Consider the following 22,829-nt stretch of genomic DNA (forward strand, 5'->3'; position numbering starts at 1 on the left):
TATTAATTATGTGCACATAAAAATGTGTTCCTATTTTGCATATTTTTTCTTATCACTTTTAATAAATTAGGAAATGGGGTCATTTTATAATTTCTTTAAAATTGTTAATTTTTCTTTCTGGTCCCACAACTAATAACATTTTTTTTACCATTTCAAATCTATTTGTTTAGAATTTATCTTGTCTATTTTGTATGTAGACTTGATGTATATGCAGACACTGGTATAGTTTTCAGTTTATCCCTTGTTGAATGCTCTTGGACAGCCAATGTATCCTATATCTACAATAGAAAATGAGGTAAGACTACAATCCAGTATTCCACAAGATCCATATGTTGAATACCAATCAACATCTTTAAGTAATAAGAAAAACACTACAGCATCTCCTTTAAAAAATTGCATTGTAGCTATTATAATGCCAAGGGACATTACAGCACCATTAAATTTTACTCACAAAAAAAAAAACATTTCGCATTGAGATGTGAATGTACTAAAAGCTGTAGTACTTTTTACTAAATAGTTCAACTGATATTTTAACTTTTATTTGAACTGCTGATTCTGAAAATAGAATACAGAAGAGAATTGTAAATACAAACTTAACAGTACAAAGATTCACTTTATCGGCAATATACAGTAAAATGTACTATTACTACTCTGCCTCTATATTGTGCACAGTGTATTCAGCAGTATATTTAAATACCATTATCAGGCACCACATTCCCCGCCTTCACATTTACATCATTGTGTAACAAAAGGGAGTGATAGGGAGGATCAGTGGGCTGGCTGACTTCTTTTACAAGAGGAGATGGTGACTCAAACAATTCAGAGCGGCAGAACCTCTCTCTGGAAACTCATGTTTCAGTAAGTATACATCACCTTGGGGCAAGCAGAAGGCTATCTTCAAGCACCAAATAACAGCATAGAAACCAAAGATGTGTCTGCCATTGTCTATAAAGGTCATTTACAGAATATAGTTCTGAAAAGAAGAACTTTGCAAAGATTCCTTGGCGTTCTTCTCAAACCAACAAAATACGAGGGAGTCATCATGTTTATTTAACATCCTAGACCAGGAACCTAGATGTAGAACACCATACTTGCATAACCGATGGACTTTAAGAGAAAAAATATCCAGATATCCAAATTGGTTTCTTTTATGACTGCAGTAAAAAGGTAACCTCAGTGCTTGAGACGAAGACCACAAGCCACAGAGACCACCCCATCCGGAACCACAAACCTTCACTGTGTATCTTACAGCTGTTAATAGTCAATCAAAAGGACCTTCTAATTTTGACTGAACAATTGCTGCACAAACATTTTTTCTCGGGTGCTGTTTCAGCTGTATTTGTAACCGAGAGAGATAGAGAAAGGAACATGACTCACTCCCCCATTCTCTGTGCTTCTTTGATGTCAGTGGAGCGTGTGTTTCTTATCATCATCGGTATCTGTGTCATCACTATACTGGGACATGCTCGCCCTGGTAAGAATGTGGGTTTGTATTTCTGAGCACTTATCTTTCTGACTACTTCTTTTCCTCCACAAACCAATAATCTGTGCATTTATGGAAAAAAAATATTTATACATATCCTTTTTTTTGACACCACAGTTCATGTACCAAGCATGCTGTAGTTTCAAAAAGTGTATCAAAGGGAACAATAAAGTAAACTTGGACCAAGCATTAATTTATAATAGCTGTATAATCATCGTTCATCATGCAGAAGCAGTTATATAACTAGCAGTTATTGGGCTCCACTGCACATGAACTAGCACATCAGCCAGGGTCACACCAAGGGATCTGTGAAGAACCAGTGATACAAATAGTTCTTTGATTTGTAGTCGTCAGGTCAAATTTGTAGTTGGCATCTGTACATGATGCCTTACTCAATTTTTCATGTATTTTTATTTAAAATATTGTAACTTTAACGTAATAATACTCTTTGGAACCATGGACCCAAGACTGAATGTATGGGGGTTTGTTTATGCAAGAGATTCATGGGTTTACATTATTGAGTATGTAAGCTCCCTTGTTGCAATAGAAATAAGCCCTCTATGTTTTTCATGTGAGATTTCAATGTGAAATGTATGTAAAATCCATATAATCAGATTTTATGCATTACTTAATACATGGAAAATACTCTACCTATCACAGTTAAAATCACAGAAGTTACACAAAACAAAATCTGGGGCCTATAGGATATTGTAACATGTGGCGCTAAAGCAGGGTCCTATATACCTAAAAACTGAACATAACAAAGCTGCAATTAATTTGTTAGTATTTGATATTTTGCTTTAACAATGGGCACAATAATTATTTTGCATAGATGCATACTGTAGTCATTGAAACTGAAGAAACAACATTATAGTGTTTACTGTATGAGGTGCTATAGTTATTTTTCCAGGAAAGTCTGAAAACATTTTATACAAGGCATTAAGCATATCTTTAAAGAGGGGTTTTGCTAGACATTTATAGTTACCTTTAATGCAATGGAACCTTTCTGCTAGAAAAGTTTTAATATTTTGCTACATTTTTCTTTCGAATCTAATATTTGCACTTTTCATTAGACAAATAGACAAACTCCCCGCACACGCATACACTCACAATATAATTTGAAAACCCCTTTATATTAGGGAACATTGCCATCAAAATATTTTGGTGGTTGGTAAGATGTTTATAAGCAGAGTGGTATCATACTCACTATTACAGAGAGAAAAAAATACAAAATGAAAGATTTATATGTTTAGACAATAGATTAAACATTTAGAACATTGATAGATTAGAACTGAAGTTTTATATCACTGTTACTTGCAGGTATAGAATGGTACATGTTGCTAGTTATCCAAATATAACTTTATTTTTATTTGCAATGAAGGATAATACTGTGGTCCTGCTCTTCCCAACAGTTGACTTGCTTTTTCTGTGTACCCTGTACCTTGCCCTTGTTGTTAACAAAGCTAAAATGCATTGATGCTGGTAAAAATATCAATTTGTTATATTTTAATGCTAGCCTTATGTCACAATTTTCCATACATCTCCAATGATTTGAAAAACACCAGGTCCCAAGCATTCTGCATAATAATATATCCCATGGCTGTAGACAGTTTATCCTCTCTTTCAGCTGCCAATAGGCATTTTTTTTAATTTGAGGGCAGTAACATTCTCTAATGCACTCACTGAAGATGTTATAATGGCATCTAGCATGTATAGATTATAACACACACAAAAACTAAAAGTAATACAGCAGCCACCAAGAATGTACAAGTGGTAAAGTTGTTGGAGACCCAGTCATTTCCACGGCCCAGAAACCCTATATTAGGAACTGTTAAATGTACCCCATATATTGCTATTGTACAAAGCCCAATAGGAAAAAGTGGCAACCCTGGTTATTTGTTCTTGGTTTATAACAAGTTATCTATATAAGCAAGTTTTTGGCAGATATTCATGTACAGGTATGAGATCTGTTATCTGGAAACCAGAAAGCTCCAAATTGCAGGAAGGCCATCTCACATAGACTTAATTGTAATCAGATAATTCACATTTTTTAAAAAGAATTACATGATCTCTGTAAAATAGCTCATTGTACTGGATATATTTAATCCTTATTGGAGGCAAAACAATCCTATTGGGGTTATTTAATGTTTAAATAATTTTTTAATAGAATTAAATTATGGATATCCAAATTTCTGAAAGACCCTTTATCTGGAAAACCCTAGATCTAGAGTGTTCTGGATAACAGGTCCCATACCTGTACTTAGTTGAACAGAATTCTGGTCTTGGTCTGAACCAGCGATTCGTATTATTATTTTTTTTTTTGAACATGTGGTGGGTTTTACTTCCAGGTTCATATAAGTTCCCAGGATCTGGCAAGTGCATTAATGCTTCTGTGCAGTGCAGCTTAAAAAGTTAAGGTTTTATTTGGGGTATAGACTGAATACAAGATACAAATGTTGGCAAGACTGCATTTTCATGATAATTAGCTATTGAGTCCTGAGCACAACTTTCCCAGTACAAAACCTGAAGAAATCGCTGTATCAACCCCTTCTGTCTACTTTAGGTTGTAGCACATTAATCTTTATTAGAGTGTTTTTGCATTAATCATTTTCAGTGTGTAAAATGTTTGCAGTTTCCTAATGAGAGACTGGAAACAAATATTTTGAATGTATTTTTGCATTTTGGGGCTACCATCTGAATTCAGCACTTTTGGTGACACAATAATGTACTTCTGTAAGTACAGACGCAATGAGATACTGTAGGGTGCTAAGAAAGGGTGTGATCACAGGGCATTATTATTACTTTTACTGAGAATCAAACTACATGAGATAAATATTGTTTAGCTTGTGAAAACTCAATAGTTGTCTATGGGTAAATTTGAAATTGATTTAGGAAATAAGTCTTTCTCATCAAATCGTATCTGGCCCAAAGTCATGAGACAGGGTAAAACAATATATAGTTAAATGAAAGAGGGGGGAAACAGAAGATCAAAACACACACATATGCACCTACTAATGTGCCTACTTTTTTTTTAATATTGCATTTGATTAAACATGAATAAATTAAAGTTAGTTATCCAGAATTTAAAAATATTGGTATACAGGTATTGGACCCCCTTATCCAGAAACCCATTATCCAGAAAGTTCCAACTTTCTCATCTCCCATAGACTCCATTTTAATCAAATAATTTAAATTTTTTAAAATGGTTTCCTTTTTCTCTGTAATAGTAAAACAGTACCTTGTACTTAATCCCAACTAAGATATAAGTAATCCTTATTGGAGCCAAAACAGTGCTATTGGATTTAATTAGTGTTTAAATATTTTTTTAATAGACTTAAGGTAGAAGATCTGAATTACAGAAAGACCCCATATCCGGAATACCCCAGGTCCCAAGTATTCTGGATAATGGGTCCCATACCTGTACCACACTACACATGACTTGGATTGTCCCCCTATAAGCAGGGTGGTGCAAACTAATCTATGAAATAAAAGAAATGTATTGAAACAGAAGCTAAATGTCCACCATGCCATAACCCATAGCAACAATGAAATGGAAGCTTTCATTCATTTAATTCTGTCTGTACTAGACCATTATAAACTAGTATACATAATTTGCATGCCATGGATGCATTCTTTGCTGCACAGTGTAACATATGGATATATATATGTTGTATCTCTGGTTACTCCACCTTAAACTATCTTCTCTCTTTTCTTTCCAAAGAAGGAGTCATCTTGTTTGAACATTTGCCCTTTGAACACCATCTAACTCCAGGAAAGACTGCAGTGTTTATCTGCAACATTTCAGCACTTAACTTTAACCCCACAGATATAAATTGGTCAAAGACCCATAATAACAACACATCTAAAATAGCAGACATAAAAAGCCCCAAAGATACAAACAGAATACACATCGAGACAAACTGGCCCTCCAGAATTGCTGAGCTGCATATTAGAAATGTCACTGTAAATGACAGTGGAGAATATCACTGTGAATATCTGAATGTCACGGCGAACAGTAAAATTATGTTAAGCAACAGATCAAGACTAAATGTTACAGGTATGTGTACTTCAACTGATACAAATAGAGGCTAATTAATTTTTTTTTCAGTTTGCATATAATTCTAGAATAAGGGATATGTATACTTACAATGACTTTAGGGAATTGTTGTCTAAGGGACTGCAGTAAACATAAAGGATGTGATATAAGCACGGAGTATAATTATAAAACAGTTGGTCCAAGGACATTCAAGGTCAATGAATAAATTAGACTTTTCTTTGATTCTCCTGTTGTTCATCATAAAAGAGATCTTCGTATTGGACTACATCCAAAATAAATGTTGAGACTGAGAATGTAATAACAAAAAGTTTATTGAATTAGAAAGAGAGGATGATCAGGCAGTGAACCATGGCCACTGGGGATTATAAAGAAGAACTAAACCATAAAATGAATATGGCTAGAAATGCCATATTTAATATGCTAAACTTATTACACCAGCCTAAAGATTCAACCTCTCTATAGCAGTATGGATCAGTTCTTTAGACTTGGATTTTGTTAGGAGTGTCAGTGACTCTGTACATGCTCAGTGCAGCTGCTGAGAAGCTAAGCTTAAATGCTGTAACAAATCAGCAAGCAGAATATAAGCCTGTCATATAAGCTGATTCTACAGGGCTGGTAATTATCTGTATTAATTGCTAAACATTTTTTTAGATTTATATCCTATATATACAGTATACTGTGCGTCTGTCCCTAAGCTCAGTAACTAAGAGTACTAATTCATAAAAAGATAGAAAAAGAAAAGAAACAGAGAAATAAAATTATTACGCAGTCTTTGTACCGGAGTGTGAATTCGTTCAAAACCGAACGAATAAGGGGTTTAGATAGCTGCTATACTCGCTACATTGGTGAGAGGCTAGAAAAATGTGGCAATATATGTTGCCAACCTAAGATTACTAATGTGTCAAAAATACACTAGAAAGGAAGGCACTCGGGAGGCTCTTTATCATCGACACAAATGTATCACCCAAATGCAACTGTAACAAATGACTTGGAAGCAGACTTTAAACGACGGCCTGCATGATTGCTATTATTGTATCAACTAAGTAACGGTCTTAAGGGATTTCTACGGGCGGAGAAAACTAATCTCATAGCAATCGTTGCTAAATCTGTAGCACATAGTTTATAGCTAAGAAAATTGCTTTTATTGTCACTATGAGAACAAACGCGGGATTTTCTTATAGTAAGGCAAAGGCAGCTATATCCTGAACTAAGGATAATTGTAATACCACAAAGCAGCAGCGTTTTTGTTGATAACAGGCAAATTCAGCAGGAATGAAGTAAGGGGAGTACAAGGTAAGTGACAGGTTAATTATATGAATAAAGATTCCTGGAGTATTTAATTCCTACATCGCTTGACACACGAGTCGATGTTCTTAAGTAATTCCCTCCCCAGGTCACTACAACGGTCGGATATCAAGATCCAATCAAATTCAAAGATATTACGGCGCGTATTATAAGATCAACAAAATCAAGACGGCCTGGGCTTATTCACTTCTTATTGCCCCATTAATCTTGTGATTTTAAGCTAATGTTTTCATATGCGTTTTACAATCAAGCTTTCACACACTTATTCAACAAAGTAGCTCTGGGACTCACTATCCACTAGTTCCATTTACCCAAGAGCCGTTACAGAATTGTTTATAGATCGCCGTTCTTTACTCAAATATACACATGCTCACAACTACCTACTTAAATTGCCTCAGCGTAGCCAAAAGTATACATAAGGTCGTCCTAAGTTTCAGCACGGACCCTGATTGTAAGATTTTACAGTTCGCTGCCGTCAGGTATTACAGCTTTACAATAATTCTATTCATAGTAGGCGTACAATACGCTATAGAACTTCCGCCGCCTATTCAACAGGTTCACCCTGAAATTAACAGTCCATCAACTCGGTCTGCTCCACTTGTCATCACAATATTCCTTGCTAGAATCACAAATCTTAGTTTGTATCTGCACGTGCCTACTACCAACAAGTGGGATTACCTCGGCACGGGCAAAACCATACTTAATTAGCTTAAATTTAAAATAGCCTCCAGTTTTCGGCTACCATCAATAAACACCAACCGGTAACTAAATCATTACCTCGCCGTGCCTACTACCATTTGCAAGTTACCTCGGCAAGGCAACATACACAGGGTACAAAGAAATGTGAACGCCGACGCGCGTTTCGCTGAAAGCTTTTTCAAGGCGAAATGAATTATTTGGCGTTTCTATACGTCACTTTTAAATACTTTCCGGCCAATCATAATATTCCATACGTCACATTATGTGCGTCAGTTTAAATGCTTCACAGCCAATCATTAGGCTTAGGAGTTCTACAATGAAGTAATGACCCCTGTATAAATTTATAATACAAGAGAGTTGCTATGATCCTTAATGTAAAAATTGATCTAAAACTGGAAGAATATTAAGTGGAAAAAATTCACATATTTTGGGAAGACTTTCACAAGAATTTTTTTCCCCCTCGGAGCGATCTATAAAAATAATGAGATTATAACAAAAGAGAGAAAGGGACCTACGTTAGGGTTAGGACAGTCCTAACTTGGGGACAATAATTATAGATGAAAGAGAGAAAATGCAATGATTAAATAGGATACATAATGTTAGTAATAAGTGATTTTCAATGAATCTTAAATGTAGCTTTCACCCCATAGAAAATAGCATAGTGACCATATCTGGGCAAAGGTGAATTAGTGACCAGGATTGTGAAAAGATAAGTGCATTGAGAACAAAGGAAGTGATGGTGATGCTGGTGTGGGTGAGAAGCCCAGATGATTGCTGTGCTGTGGGGAAAAAACATTTGTAAAGGCATATGTAATGATTTAAAATTACATAAATGGAAGTAATCCCATTGGCATTTAACGTTTGGTGAGAGATACGTGCTATCGTAGAGAACATCTCTGTGAAACATATAGTGAGAAGTAAGAATACTTAGGGGCTGATTTACTAACCCACGAATCCGACCCGAATTGGAAAAGTTCCGACTTGAAAACGAACATTTTGCGACTTTTTCGTATGTTTTGCGATTTTTTCGGCGTCTTTACGAATTTTTCGTTACCAATACGATTTTTGCGTAAAAACGCGAGTTTTTCGTAGCCTTTACGAAAGTTGCGTAAAATCTTGCGATTTTTCCGTAGCGTTAAAACTTACGCGAAAAGTTGCGCCTTTTTCGTAGCGTTAAAACTTAAAAGGTGCGAAGTTTCGCGTAAGTTTTAACGCTACGAAAAAAGCGCAACTTTTTGCGCAAGTTTTAACGCTACGAAAAATCGCAAGATTTTACGCAACTTTCGTAATGGCTACGAAAAACTCGCGTTTTTACGCAAAAATCGTATTGGTAACGAAAAATTCGTAAAGACGCCGAAAAAATCGCAAAAAATACGAAAAAATCGCAAAATACCGATCTTTACGAAAAAAACGCAATCGGACTCATTTCGACCTGTTCGTGGGTTAGTAAATCAGCCCCATAGAGTGTGCATATCATAGATTAAGAGTGAAAATTAATTCATAAAAGTAAGTATTCATTTTAAGTCTGTAAGAATGTCCCAAAATCAATGTTTTCATTCATACCATTCGGTGAGAGGGAATTTAGTAGAAATATCCATCGACTTTCTCTTTTTAATAATGCTTCTGTGATCTGTCCACCTCGTATTCCTAACCTAATATGTTCAATGGCCCAAAATGTCATTTTTGAAGAGTTAGATTCATGGTATTTAAGAAAATGATTGGCTACTGTAGATAATACTTTCTTATTTTTGAGATCGTTAGTTGCGTTATTGATAGTACTCATATGTTTTTGAATACGTTTATTCAAGGGTTGGGTTGTCATGCCAATATATTTTTTGTCACATGGGCATTGAAGACAGTATATCACATTTGTGGTTTTACAACTAATATAATCATTAATGTGATGAAGATGATTGAAGCGATCAAGGAAGGTCTTTTTTATGATCATAGATGGACAGGAAATACAGTTCCCACATCTAAAACTCCCCTTCACGGCTGGTGAGCGTTGTTTTCTCACAAAATGACTATTAGTTAGACTATCTTGAAGGTTTGCTGATCTCTTGTAGCAGAAAGAAACTTTTTGTATTGTACACCTACTATGAATAGAATTATTGTAAAGCTGTAATACCTGACGGCAGCGAACTGTAAAATCTTACAATCAGGGTCCGTGCTGAAACTTAGGATGATCTTATGTATACTTTTGGCTACGCTGAGGCAATTTAAGTAGGTAGTTGTGAGCATGTGTATATTTGAGTAAAGAACGGCGATCGATAAACAATTCTGTAACGGCTCTTGGGTAAATGGAACTAGTGGATAGTGAGTCCCGGAGCTACTTTGTTGAATAAGTGTGTGAAAGCTTGATTGTAAAATGCATATGAAAACATTAGCTTAAAATCACAAGATTAACGGGGCAATAAGAAGTGAATAAGCCCAGGCCGTCTTGATTTTGTTGATCTTATAATACGCGCCGTAATATCTTTGAATTTGATTGGATCTTGATATCCGACCGTTGTAGTGACCTGGGGAGGGAATTACTTAAGAACATCGACTCGTGTGTCAAGCGATGTAGGAATTAAATACTCCAGGAATCTTTATTCATATAATTAACCTGTCACTTACTTTGTACTCCCCTTACTTCATTCCTGCTGAATTTGCCTGTTATCAGCAAAAACGCTGCTGCTTTGTGGTTTTACAATTATCCTTAGTTCAGGATATAGCTGCCTTTGCCTTACTATAAGAAAATCACGCGTTTTGTTCTCATAGTGACAATAAAAGCAATTTTCTTAGCTATAAACTATGTGCTACAGATTTAGCAACGATTGCTATGAGATTAGTTTTCTCCACCCGGAGAAATCCCTCAAGACCGTTACTTAGTTGATACAATAATAGCGATCATGCAGGCCGTCGTTTAAAGTCTGCTTCCAAGTCGTTTGTTACAGTTGCATTTGGGTGATACATTTGTGTCGATGATAAAGAGCCTCCCGAGTGCCTTGCTTTCTAGTGTATTTTTGACACATTAGTAATCTTAGGTTGGCAACATATATTGCCACATTTTTCTAGCCTCTCACCAATGTAGCGAGTATAGCAGCTATCTAAACCCCTTATTCGTTCGGTTTTGAACGAATTCACACTCCGGTACAAAGACTGCGCAAGAATTTTATTTCTCTGTTTCTTTTCTTTTTCTATCTTTTTATGAATTAGTAATTTTAATATAAACTTAAATAAAGGTATTTTAATTATAAGCCTAGTGGTGTGCCAATAAAAGTGTAATCTTTCTCTGTTTATTTCTTGCAATTCATTTATACACATTGTGCACCCACTTTTTTCTTGTGCAAGGTTTCTCTGTTATCGTAATCAGTAACTAAGAGTAGCACAGAGCATGTACAGTAAATCAGCAGAAAAGAAGTTGGGGAGCAACTGGGGCATCTTCAGAGGCACAGATCTTCCCTGCTAAAGGGTTAAAGTTTACTTTGGGCTGGTATAGAAGCCAAAACAATGTACAACATTTCTGCCCTACTTCTTTATTTAAGATCAAGTTCTCCTTTAAGTGAATTGGTGACAGGGGCCCAAAGCAGTATTTCTGCAGACAGGCAAATAGCGTACTTTATCGGCAGCCAGAGAATTCTATTTTTTAGCTGTACAATAGAACAATGAAAGCAAGATATTGATTGACTGCCATAAGTTACTGCCCAGTTTTGGCATACAGTTGTACCTTTGTAACAGACCGTGCCATCACACAAGTCAAACTGAATAATATAACACTAGATGATAAGGCTGATTGCTTCTTTGATAATGGAGCTCCATTACCTATAACCTTCTATAACAGTGATACTACAGCCTCTTTCTGGCAGTGGCACAACTTTGGTTTTGCACCTGGGGTGTGATTCCTCTGTAATTATGCCACTGCTCTCTGGCTACAGATTTAGCTCCAAGTGATTCATCTTTAGCCAGGGCAGACCTGTAATCTGTGTAGATGCCCTTTCTAGCATCTTCCCACATTTAGAGCTTTCTTTTCTATAGAAGCATTGAACCCCGGACACCAGTCCTCAATACTAAAAAAGTTTGCCTTTTGCCGTTACTATTTGACATTAGAAAGAGATCTAAAATCATTGTGCTCCTGAATTCCGTCAAGTGTTTTTATAGTAATAATAACAAAAAAGTTCAGAAATGCAAAATGTATTTTCCAAAGTTTGCAATCAATTCATTAAAAATGCAGAACAATCAAAAAATGTTAAAATATTAATTTTGATTTCCTCCTCAGGTGACAACGAATATGCTAAGACATTTACTGAATCTACAACTCAAAGTCCCATGAACAAAGGCACAATAAAACTAGCTGTTTCCATCTCCACTTCCATATTCCTCATCCTACTGCTGCTCTCTACATCACTGCTGCTGTGGCATAAAAAACGTAAGCCCTGACAATAGTTTGTTGGCAAAAAAGTAAGAGATGTCAGTTTAATGCTTCTTACACACAGACTGTTTTTTGTTTGTTTTATGCGTGTTTGAGGCACAGGTTTAAGCGAACCTAAACGCATCAGCGAATTGATTCTATTATATTCTGCCTGGTTGTTCTCATGAGTGTTCAGAGTTGCAGTTTATTCCATTCACATTTTATTGCATTTATGTAGATGCAACATGCTGACACTTGACTCAGAAACCAGTAGAATAGAGGGTTGTGTTTGGAACTGACAAAAGCATACTTGTGTGTGTCTAAAGAAACAGGAAAAGTAAAAACTAAGCAAGCATTATCAGAAAGGTCTATGTAAATACAGCCATAAACAGTTTCCTTTACCAGGATTTCTTGTATACACATGTTCTTCAGTTCCTTCAACAAATCCTTCAGGGCACGGCACGAGTCTGCTCAGTTTGCTTCTCTTTCCCATCTCCCTCGCTCCCCTCACCCATCTGAACTCGCTCCCCCTCTTATCTGAACTCGTCTCCCCTCCCAACTGTGCTGTTTGATCTGAGGTAACAGAGGGAGCTTCTAGGGCTGTTTACTTAGTTATGATAAAGCTTTCTGCGGAATAAATATAGTGTTCTAGGTGGCACTATTGTGGCAAATCTGTTGGCAGTAAAATACCAAAATGCCTTTCCTTCTCCTTCAATAAAAAAAAAAGCATATAAAGGCAATATATGTGTTTTTGGGCATTTGATATGTTGTTCTAAATGCGTAAAATGTGTAAGAGCCCTTACTAAGTCTGTATATATAGGTATGGGATCTCTCTGCCAGAAACCCAATATTCATAAAGCTCCAAAAGGAGATTATTTTAAGGATATAATTCTAATTCTTAAAAATTGTTTCCTTTTTCTCATTAATAAAACAGGACCTTGTACTTGATTGTATTAAGCTGCATACATCTGTATTAGTGGCAAACCATCCTGTTGGGTTTATTATGTTTTTAAATGTTTTTCAGTCGCTATGGAGATCCAAATTATGGAAAGCCCTAGGTCCCAAGCATCTCACATCTCATACCTGAATAGAAAACTTTTCGAATACGTTATGATTTAGTAACTGATTTCATTTACTTGCCAAACAAAGAGTATGAAGTGCAAAAACTGAAATTTGTGAGTTCATGCAGAAGTCAATGGGAGTTATTCTAGGCAAAGTCAGGCCATATTTTCAGTTCAAGCATATGAGCTTTTTTCAAATGCAAATTTATTCGAATGAGAAAAAAACTCTTGCATTCAAACTTGAAAATTGATAAATAAACCCTTAAGTGTTGGGAACCAATGATTTGTAGTACAGGTTCCATGTGAAGTGTGAAAAGTGCTATGCCCAAAATCTGCAAAGTGTTAAAACCATTACGCTTAAAGTTAGGTGTTACTGTTACTGTAAAGCATTTTCTCACCAGATAGGGGAAATATAAATATGCAGCTGTACTATATTATAAATATACAGACATGGAATCTTTTGTTCAAAAACCCATTAACCAGAAAACGCCAAATTATGGGAAGGCCATCTCCCATAGACTCCATGTTAATCATATAATTAAAAATTTTACAACATATTTACAACATATGTAGAAGTGCTTTGAAAACTATAAAAAATAAATAATGAAAACTAATTGCAAAGTTGCTAGCAATAGCACAGTCTACAATATACTAAAAGTTAACTTAAAGACGAACCACCCCTTTAATAATATTCAAAAACAAATAAAAAAAAACATCTTAAAGGCAAACAACATTATCTGCTCTTAAAGGAGAAGGAAAGGTAAAAACTAAGTAAGCTTTATCAGAAAGATCTATGCAAATACAGCCATAAGCACTTACAGACAATCTGATAGAGTCCTCTATCAAAAGAAACACAGGATTTCTTGTCTTCTTTTGTGTAAACATGTTCTTTGGTATCAGACTTTCTCTCTCAGGAAAATCCTTCATTCCTGGGGCTGAGTCTGTGCAGCTCTCTCCTCTGTCCCTCTTCCCCTCCCTTCTCCTGCTCTCCCTCCCATAAGAATTCACTTCCCTCCCATCAGAATATGTGATCTATGCTCCCAGCCTCTATAGCTGCAACACTGAAGCTACTGGAGACCGAGCTAAAATGGCAGCTGCTATCTTAAACAGAGGGAGCTTCTAGGGCTCTTTACTCAAATATGATAAAACTTTCTGCAGAATAAATATAGTGTTCTAGGTGGCACTAATGTGGCGAATCTATTGGCAGCAAAATGAAAAACTGACTTTCCTTCTCCTTTAATAATACATCACTTTAAATTTTTTCATAAAGAATTTCTCCTTCAATTAGACAGGAAATAGATAAAAGCAGAAAATTAGCACCTGTAGCTTTCCTGTTAATGGAAAACCTTAGTCATCTCTTGTTCATCAGCAATTTTTAAAATTTGCATCAGTCAGACAAACTATTACTGTTTCTTAGTTGCAGGGCATATTTTATCATTTCCTTTGGGGAAGATGTCTATCAGTTAGTTTCTCCATACCCAACCCCTAGAAATAAGCCACGTGAATCCTCAAACAAGCATACGTTATTCACAGATTTGCATCTATTACAGTAAGCATTTTGTTATTTCCTGTCTTTTAACAGTCATTACTGTCCCATTTTAGGAAATAAGACACCACAGACTCATCTGAAGCACCTGGTGAGTATGAAACATCTCTCTACTTGTAACCATTAGAACCAAAGCAGGGAAGCTACAGTACTCCAGCTGCACAACGCTGTATATCAGAATTGCTTTAGTTTGCTTATCTCAGCATTGTATGGTACTGCTGCAATAAAGGGTAATGTGCTGTGTTCATAACTAAATATTCAACATATCATATAAAGTGTTTTAGGTGTGTAGGTTCTGTTAGTAATGATAAGAATGATAATTCCAGTTTCAGGCCTTGTGCAAATAAAAGGAAAGATGGATAAACTCTAACCATCATAAAAACAAAATGTATAAAATATAAAAGAAACTGAGAATACTATTATTATGGCACACCAGTTGCACTGGCTGGAACTGAACTGGCATCTGCAAAGAGTTTGAATGTTCTCCCTGTGCTTGCGTGTGTTTTGGGTACTGTCTTTCCACAGGATGATGTTCAGTTTTTATATACTGTATACAAGGTTTTTAATCAGATATGAATAAAAATGCTGCTTTATTGTTGTTACCTTCTGACACAACAACAATGGCAGCACAATTTAGTCCTTTTTAGGGTGGTGCGGGATCCCATCTTGTTTTTATTTTTTTTATAGTTTCAGTATTTTCACATACTTATGTTTAAAATATGCAGAGTGTTTGTCTTTATTCTGTGTGATAATTGAAAGTGCCTATGTGATTGACACATCTACATCAATTTTTCACTTGTGGTAGGTACCAAGTTCCAGCCAGAGTGCCAACGAGTGTAGTACAAGCCCTGTTCAACATATTCAGGTAGGTATAATTAGAGACAGACAGAATTTATGTAGTTTTTTTTTAGCTCAGATTTCAAAATTCAATATAAAAATCTTTCAAAAAATGGATTCCAATGCAAGATTTTGCTGGGGGAGCACTATCAACTGAAGAATTTGGTAAAAACCGCTACAGAATCCCTTTAATGTAAAGCACTGCCCATACATTAATGAGAGTCTTGTTTACTATTACAAGTGCAAACACTAGGAATAAAAATATCCTCAAATGTGCCCATAATAAATGCCATACACATAGCAGTTGTACCCAAATTGTCTTGAGCCTGACAGTAGTGCTGGAGCCATATGAGAGCCTTGAGTCTATGGTCTGTTTTCTTTGCTTAACATTCTGCAAATGAATCCTAGGAAATACTGCAGTGATGTAAATGATGGGTGGTCCCCAACAATGGATTTGCATATATCTCTATTCTAGCTCTAGAACAAATTTGCCCAGCTGGAGGCCTGTGGGCCATGTGCCCATGTGAAACTGGCCCTTCAGAAACTACAGAACTACAGATCATGCACCCACAACATGAATGATTATGGGCAGCATTGTTCTAGAGCTGCCAAAATATATATCTCAAAGTTTTATTGTTGTAAATTACATTTTTAGAGATTGAAAACTTTGGGAAAAAGACGCGACTCATGTAGAAAAGAGTAAATGTATTATATTTTGTGGTCACTGCAGGAAAAACCTCCACAAGACCCTGAAGTGATCACTGTAGACTATGGTGTGTTGGCATTCCCAAACAACTGTCCCTACAGAAAGTCAGTGGAACTGTGTACTCTGGATCAAGTGGAATACGCCACAATCATGTTCCCACAAGGGACCCCATCCTTGGGAGAGAGGAGTGGAAAAGATGCTGCTTGTAACCGTTCACCTCGGGTGTGCAGAGACTAAATAACCAACAAACAGTTTGAATCATTAAGGGGCTCCAAAACATATGTCAGAATGTTGGATTTCTATTCGGAATTTACCAGAACTCAAAGCAAAGTATCTTACTTGGCTTAGTCTGACCCAGACAGAACGAGACACATTAAAGCAAAACATTTACACTGTTTGGAGTTCATATAGAATTTCCCAAGTGTCTTAGTAATAATAGAATTATATAGAGGTAAACAATCTCATAGCCTGCAGACGTGGGACATATTTTTTATACATACATACAGTACGACTCAAACATACAATGGGTTCCAGAAATGTGCAGTACATAGTTCTAGAGAATTGGCCCATCTAACAGTTATCTTAAGGAACATCTCAGGATAAGAGGCTAAATTTAAAATCCCAGTAATATATACATATACAGTGCAATATGGTATATGGTGAGTAGATTTATATCTTGGTAATACACCATTATTTTTCATCTCTTTGGAAAAAAAATGTGTCTAAAAAGAAAAAATGGGTTGTTTTATTAGTGTTATTTTATTTATTAAAAGTTTTCCTTTTTATTTTGAGCCAACATGTTGTTTTGATTCATTGTGTTATCAACTATTCCAGGTGTTAATCTGTGATTTTCCTTTTTATTAATCCACGTTACAAATGAAATGATATTATATATTATTATTATGATTATATATGAAAGGATAGTTTATGAAGCATAAGGAAGAAGCAGCAAGAGACTTATGGTGCTTTAGAGCCCTGTATTAATACAGAGCTCTTGTGTTTCATTCTACACCAGTGTTTGTGCAGAGTGAAATAGAAAACACTATGGGGTCTATTCATCAAAGAACAAGTTTGAATCCCTAATTGGGAAATATTTGGATTAAATACGATAATTTCTGATGATCGGAAATGCCACAAAAAGCTTATGAAAAAATCGTATTAGTCACGATAATATCGTATTGGTGATCCGAATATCACAAAATTTTCGTGTCCGAACGATCATAAATGGCGGGAAAACCTTTCTGACTTTGATCCTTCTGTGCATGTTTTTGGAAGCCTCCATATGACTTAATGGCACTCTGCAGCTCCAACCTGGCCCAAGGAAAGTCACGATACCGAAGCTTGAATGAATCCGAAAATATCGTGCTCGGCGCAACAAATATGATTTTGTCGCACAAATTGTCACGATTTTCGACGCAAAGTATGAAAAAGTTTTGCAAATTAACGAAAAAGTCCCAAAAATACGCACAGTACAAAAACTTAAAAAAATATTGTATTAGAAAGTGATCGTACTTTGATAAATGGGCCCCTTAAGGTGTGGAGATCTAAATCTTATCTTGAAAAATCCTGGTCCCCAGCATTCTGGATATACAAGAATAGACTAAAGTCATGTGTATATTGACCCCTAAAAAGGGACCCCATATAAATTCTACAAATTAATGCATGCAACACAGTTGCAGATTTCTTTTTAATAACTGTTGCTTGCCTGTTTTTATCATGTAAACCCTCCAAATATGCACACTCTTGGAAAAAAATATTCTTTTCACTTAGATTTTCTTATTTATTTGAAATGAGTAAATCATCATTCAAATTAGTTGGACTATTGCACAATTCCTGTACACATATCTACAGAGGTGCAGTGGCCTCACTGAATCATTTACACTCTGTACACGGTAGTACACCACACTACTGGACTAATTTAAACAACTGTTTCCCCTTTATCCCCCACAAAGGTTTATAGAAGTAAGGTCAATTAATAATTGGAACTGATTTTACTTTACCTGAAGTGCCTTTACAAACTTGATGCAGCCATTGTTCGTACATCCTTGTTACTTTTCTGGCTCTCTAACTCATTATTTAGATGTTGTTACAGAGAAAATACTTATAATTAACTACAGTGAATTTATTTTTAGCAAGGCAAAAAATATGGCAGCTTCCATTCTTATAAAAATACAGCTACAGTTAATCACAGTACTGATACCATTTAAAGCTTACACAAGAGTACGCCATCAAAGCAGCCATACAGGTGGGGGGCCACACAGAGGGGGGTTGCGGACCGCCAGTTGGACAGTACTGAACTAGATTATTCATATTTAATGTATTCTTATTAGCAACTGTTTAAATAGAAATGCTTTCTCTATGAAATGGTCAAAACAACAAAGGGCTTTACATACATTTAAGGGCTCTGGCACACGGGGAGATTAGTCGCCTGCAACAAATCTCCCTGTTCGCGGGTGACTAATCTCCCCAAAATGCTATCCCACCGGCAAAAATGTAAATCCTCTCAAGGCAACTTCCGCAATTTCAGGGAAATCGCGCCGCCACGTATGCCATCCCACCGGCGATTTACATTTTCGCCGGTGGGATGGCATTTTGGGGAGATTAGTCGCCCGCGAACAGGGAGATTTGTTGTGGCCCACTAATCGCCCCGTGTGCCAGAGCCCTAAAAGTACTGTATTCTGAGCTGTGTTTGCATTGCAAACTTGTATATAGTATCTATTAATAAGGTGCTACATATACATGGACTGCTGTTAAAGTTATAGGATGAAAGTCTAGGTTGCTGATAATATTTATAGTTTATTTGCAGTTTCAGTTTTGTTGGACCTTTAAAACCATAGTGTGTGAATGTTTGATCATCTAAGTCAGTGCTGTCCAACTTCTGTGGTACCGAGGGCCGGAATTTTTCCGACCTACGTGGTGGAGGGCCGATAATGGAAGCCAGTTTTGACCACTCCCTTTTTTAAACCACACCCACTTGAAACCACACCCATGTTATCACATGACCATACGCAATGGTACAGCAAAAGCCTGCCATACTCTTCCTGCCATACCCTGCCTGTATGTGCCGAACTCTGCCTTCCCTACCCTGCCTGTGTGTGCCATACTCTGCCTGCCCTACCCTGCCTGTATGTGCCATACTCTGCCTGCCCTATCCTGCCTGTATGTGCCATACTCTTCCTGCCCTACCCTGCCCAGTGATGGCACACACAGGCAGCATACAGTGACACAATGCTGGCACTGCTCCTACAGTCTGCACAATAACTATATATTAACAAAAACTTTTTAATTGCAGTACCACTTCAGTATATGTTCTTTTTGTAGTGTGTAGGGTTTATTTGGGGGTTTCTACTGTTCTGAGGTGTGAATAGGTGAACAATGTGGGAGATTACAACCTGAGCCTGATGTGTGAACAATGCAGGGGGTGAACAATGCAGGGATTAAAAAGTGTGAACAACACAGGGGATTACATTTTTAAACAATACAGGGGGATTACAGCCTGAATCTGAGGTGTGAACCATGCAGGGGGGCCAGTTAATCACAGTACTGATACCATTTAAAGCTTACTCAAGAGTAAGCCATCAAAGCAGCTATACAGGTGGGGGGCCACACAGAGGGGGGTCACGGACTGCATGCGGCCCGCGGGCCGTCAGTTGGACAGCACTGATCTAAGTGATTGTTTTCTATGACTAAATTAACTGGTAGCAATTACAGCTCTTTAAGCATGTAATCTAAAGAATCAGTGAAAATAAAGATCAAAGCTATTTGCGTGGGATAAAGCTCACTGTCGGTTACAATCAGACATTGCTGTGGCACAGCTTGATTACAAACAGTGATAAGGTAACGAACTTAGAAGAATACAAATTTTTCTGTTAAGTGATGGAAAGTTATAATTATAGCAGTACTTATAATAAGTTATCTTAGCCTTGCATAAAATGCTGTATATTAGTTTGATTCATGGAGTACATGGAGTACAGAGAAGGTTGCATAAGTGCTCACTACTAAACAATTTTAAACCTTTAGGCGGGGGTGCAATGGGGACATGACTACAAAATTCATACAAAGACAAAAGCTCCTCTGCACTTGACCATAAACAATATATTAAAGATATGCTGACACCAAAAATTAGAGCTTTTCTTTTTACATCTATTATAACATTGTCTTTGCATGCTAATTATCATTTTGCCCTAAAAGTATTTGCCCAATGCGTTTACATTACCAATTAAATGTAGGGATGTAGCGAACATCGCCAAAAATGTTCGCGGACCCGTTCGCGGACTTTCGGCAAAACTCGCGAATATTCGCGAACTTTGCGAACCCCATAGACTTCAATGGGAAGGCGAACTTTAACACCTAGAAAAGCCATTTCTGGCCAGAAAACTGATTTTAAAGTTGTTTAAAGGGTGCCACGACCTGGACAGTGGCATGCAGGAGGGGGATCAAGCAAAAATTTCTCTGAAAAATACTTTGTAAAAAAAACACCAAAAAAAAACGCCAAAAAAAAAAACGCCAAAAAATAACGAAAGAAAAAAAAAAAAAACGCCAAAAAATAACGAAAGAAAAAAAAAAAAAAACGCCAAAAAATAACGCCAAAAAAAAACGCCAAAAAAACCCGCGGCGAACCCAAAATGGCGAACATCGCCAAAAGTCCACGAATTTGCGCGAACGCGTACACCCGATGTTCGCGCGAATTATTTCGCCGGCGAACAGTTCGCTACATCTCTAATTAAATGCCACAAGTTCTTCTTGAGGGGGGCTGCCATATTTGTGCAGCATTAGGCCATTAGCATTAGAACCTATAATTGACAGGCTGAGAAGGGACTGTCAGATTGGCAAAACAGTCAGGTTTAGGAACTTCAAGTGACAATTACTTACAAAAGCAAACCTATTAGATAATCATAACCTATAGGCAACATGTACATAAACCTTTTGAAGTTTTTTAAGTCCAATATCACTTTAAAGACATTTTGTGCATTACACTAACAATAAATGCCCTCCCCTTTAAAGGAGACATATCATATAAAAATTAATAATATACCAGTGAATTGTACTCCTCTAAATATAGAAATATTGAGCTTAAAAAGTTGTGTTGCTGACTGATTTACAGAGAAATTCCATCAAAACCCCAGTAGTCCATCTGTTCCACTTCCTGCTGGCTGAATTCTCTGAATGGGCAGGGGAGCCGGCGGCCCTCAGTACACTGCACTGTAGGATAGGAACCAATCAGCAGCTAGGCTCACCTGATAGGGAACTGAAGCCTGTCTTTGCTTGTGTGAGTGCAAGGCTGTGATTGCCTATCTCCCTCCTACTGTGCTTCTGGCAGGGACCATTAGGACACGCCCACCATTCATTTGAAACACGGGCAGAGAAGTGATCTATAGGGAGCTCCAATAAAGGGGCCATTTTTACAGATAGTATTAATTTTTAGCCCAAAGTAAAAACAGCACCATATAGTATTCATAATTGCCTACAAAATTAGGGTTTTTTTTTTCCATTTATCCAATATGTCTCCAGGCCCGCATTTGTGGAGAGGCCACAAAGGCCCGGGCCTAGGGCGGCAGAAGTTTAGGGGCGGCATGCCGCCCCGCCGCAAGAACATTTTTAAATTTGGCTCCCATACGGAGCAGTCGGGACCTCTCCTCACTGCTCCGTATGGGAGTTAAAAGGAGCGTTCGCGCATGCGCAATGGGGAGCTGACGCGTTGCGCATGCGCACTGGGGGGGGGGGCATTCGCACATGCGCACGGGGGACACCCACAGGGGTGGCCTCGGGGCGCACGGGATAGAAATCCGGCCCTGTATGTCTCCCCTGGTCTGGCCAGTCTTACACTCACAACACTTTTGGAGAGCAGGTTGCAGGTAAAACTAAGTGCCTGTGTAAAATTTATACTGAAGCAGTAGAATTCTTAATGAATCAGGTGAAAGTCAGTGTAGGACTGGCCAGACTGGGGATGACGTTGACATAGTTGGCCAGCTTGAATATTTTGCAATATATGGACAAACAATCCCCGTCTTATGAGCATTTTTAGTACCTTAATGCATAAAATGTCTCATGGTCCTTAATATATTGTTGGAGGGTGAGTGCAGAGGACCTCTTGTCTTTGTATAAATTCTGTGTATAATTGTTTTAATTTACTTGCTATAGTTTATAGTGGTGAGCTCCATGTTGTAGCTCTTATCATTTCAAGCTACAGTCAAGTGATTCCAAAGGTGGCACATAAAAGGGGCCACCATTTGGGAGTTTTAACCTTAAAACTAGCAAGTTGCAGGTAAAATGTAGTCACTGTTATATAATAAAGTATAATAAACTATATAATAAAGTGACTTTGACATTCTTGGCCAGCTGAAATCTATTGCAATACCTGGACAAACAATCCCTGGTTTGCTTAAAGGGGAGGGCATATCTTGGTAGCTTAATGCACAGAATGTCTCAATGTCCTATACAATATATATTGATAATGGGTGAGTTAAGAGGATTTATTCTTTCCCTGCTTAAAAGCACCCATCTATTTTTGCACATGCCTGTACAGTGCATTCATATCTTTCCACCTAAATGTTCATACTTTTATGTATTTGAAAGTGCAGTAGTTTGGTTTCCTGACTGAACTAACCTATTTATCTTTCACTTTTCTATTTCAGTTTTCTTACCATAAAGTGCTTTAAACTTAGGTTACACTAGTTTCCTTGGCCACAACCTTCTCAGTTTACATTATTAATAGACCCAATCAGCATCTTGTTAGAAATGG

General features: G+C 37.1%; 1 protein-coding gene across 2 annotated transcripts; it reads left to right on the top strand.

Moving 5' to 3' along the window:
• Positions 1-800: 800 nt before the first annotated feature.
• On the top strand, positions 801-16,875 carry pdcd1 (programmed cell death 1). Of its 2 annotated transcripts, XM_031902851.1 has the most exons (6): positions 802-1,474; positions 5,205-5,540; positions 11,806-11,955; positions 14,601-14,635; positions 15,350-15,409; positions 16,112-16,875. In XM_031902851.1, exons 1-6 carry the CDS (start codon positions 1,369-1,371, stop codon positions 16,322-16,324), a joined length of 900 nt encoding a protein of 299 aa, XP_031758711.1. In that variant the 5' UTR covers positions 802-1,368; the 3' UTR covers positions 16,325-16,875. The 2 variants fall into 2 exon arrangements, with proteins under 2 accessions (XP_031758712.1, XP_031758711.1); XM_031902852.1 differs by lacking the exon at positions 5,205-5,540 and having other exon boundaries at positions 801-1,474.
• The last annotated feature ends 5,954 nt before the right edge of the window (positions 16,876-22,829 follow it).

Source organism: Xenopus tropicalis, chromosome 5 (assembly GCF_000004195.4).
Source record: "Xenopus tropicalis strain Nigerian chromosome 5, UCB_Xtro_10.0, whole genome shotgun sequence".
Classification (NCBI taxonomy): Eukaryota; Metazoa; Chordata; class Amphibia; order Anura; family Pipidae; genus Xenopus; species Xenopus tropicalis.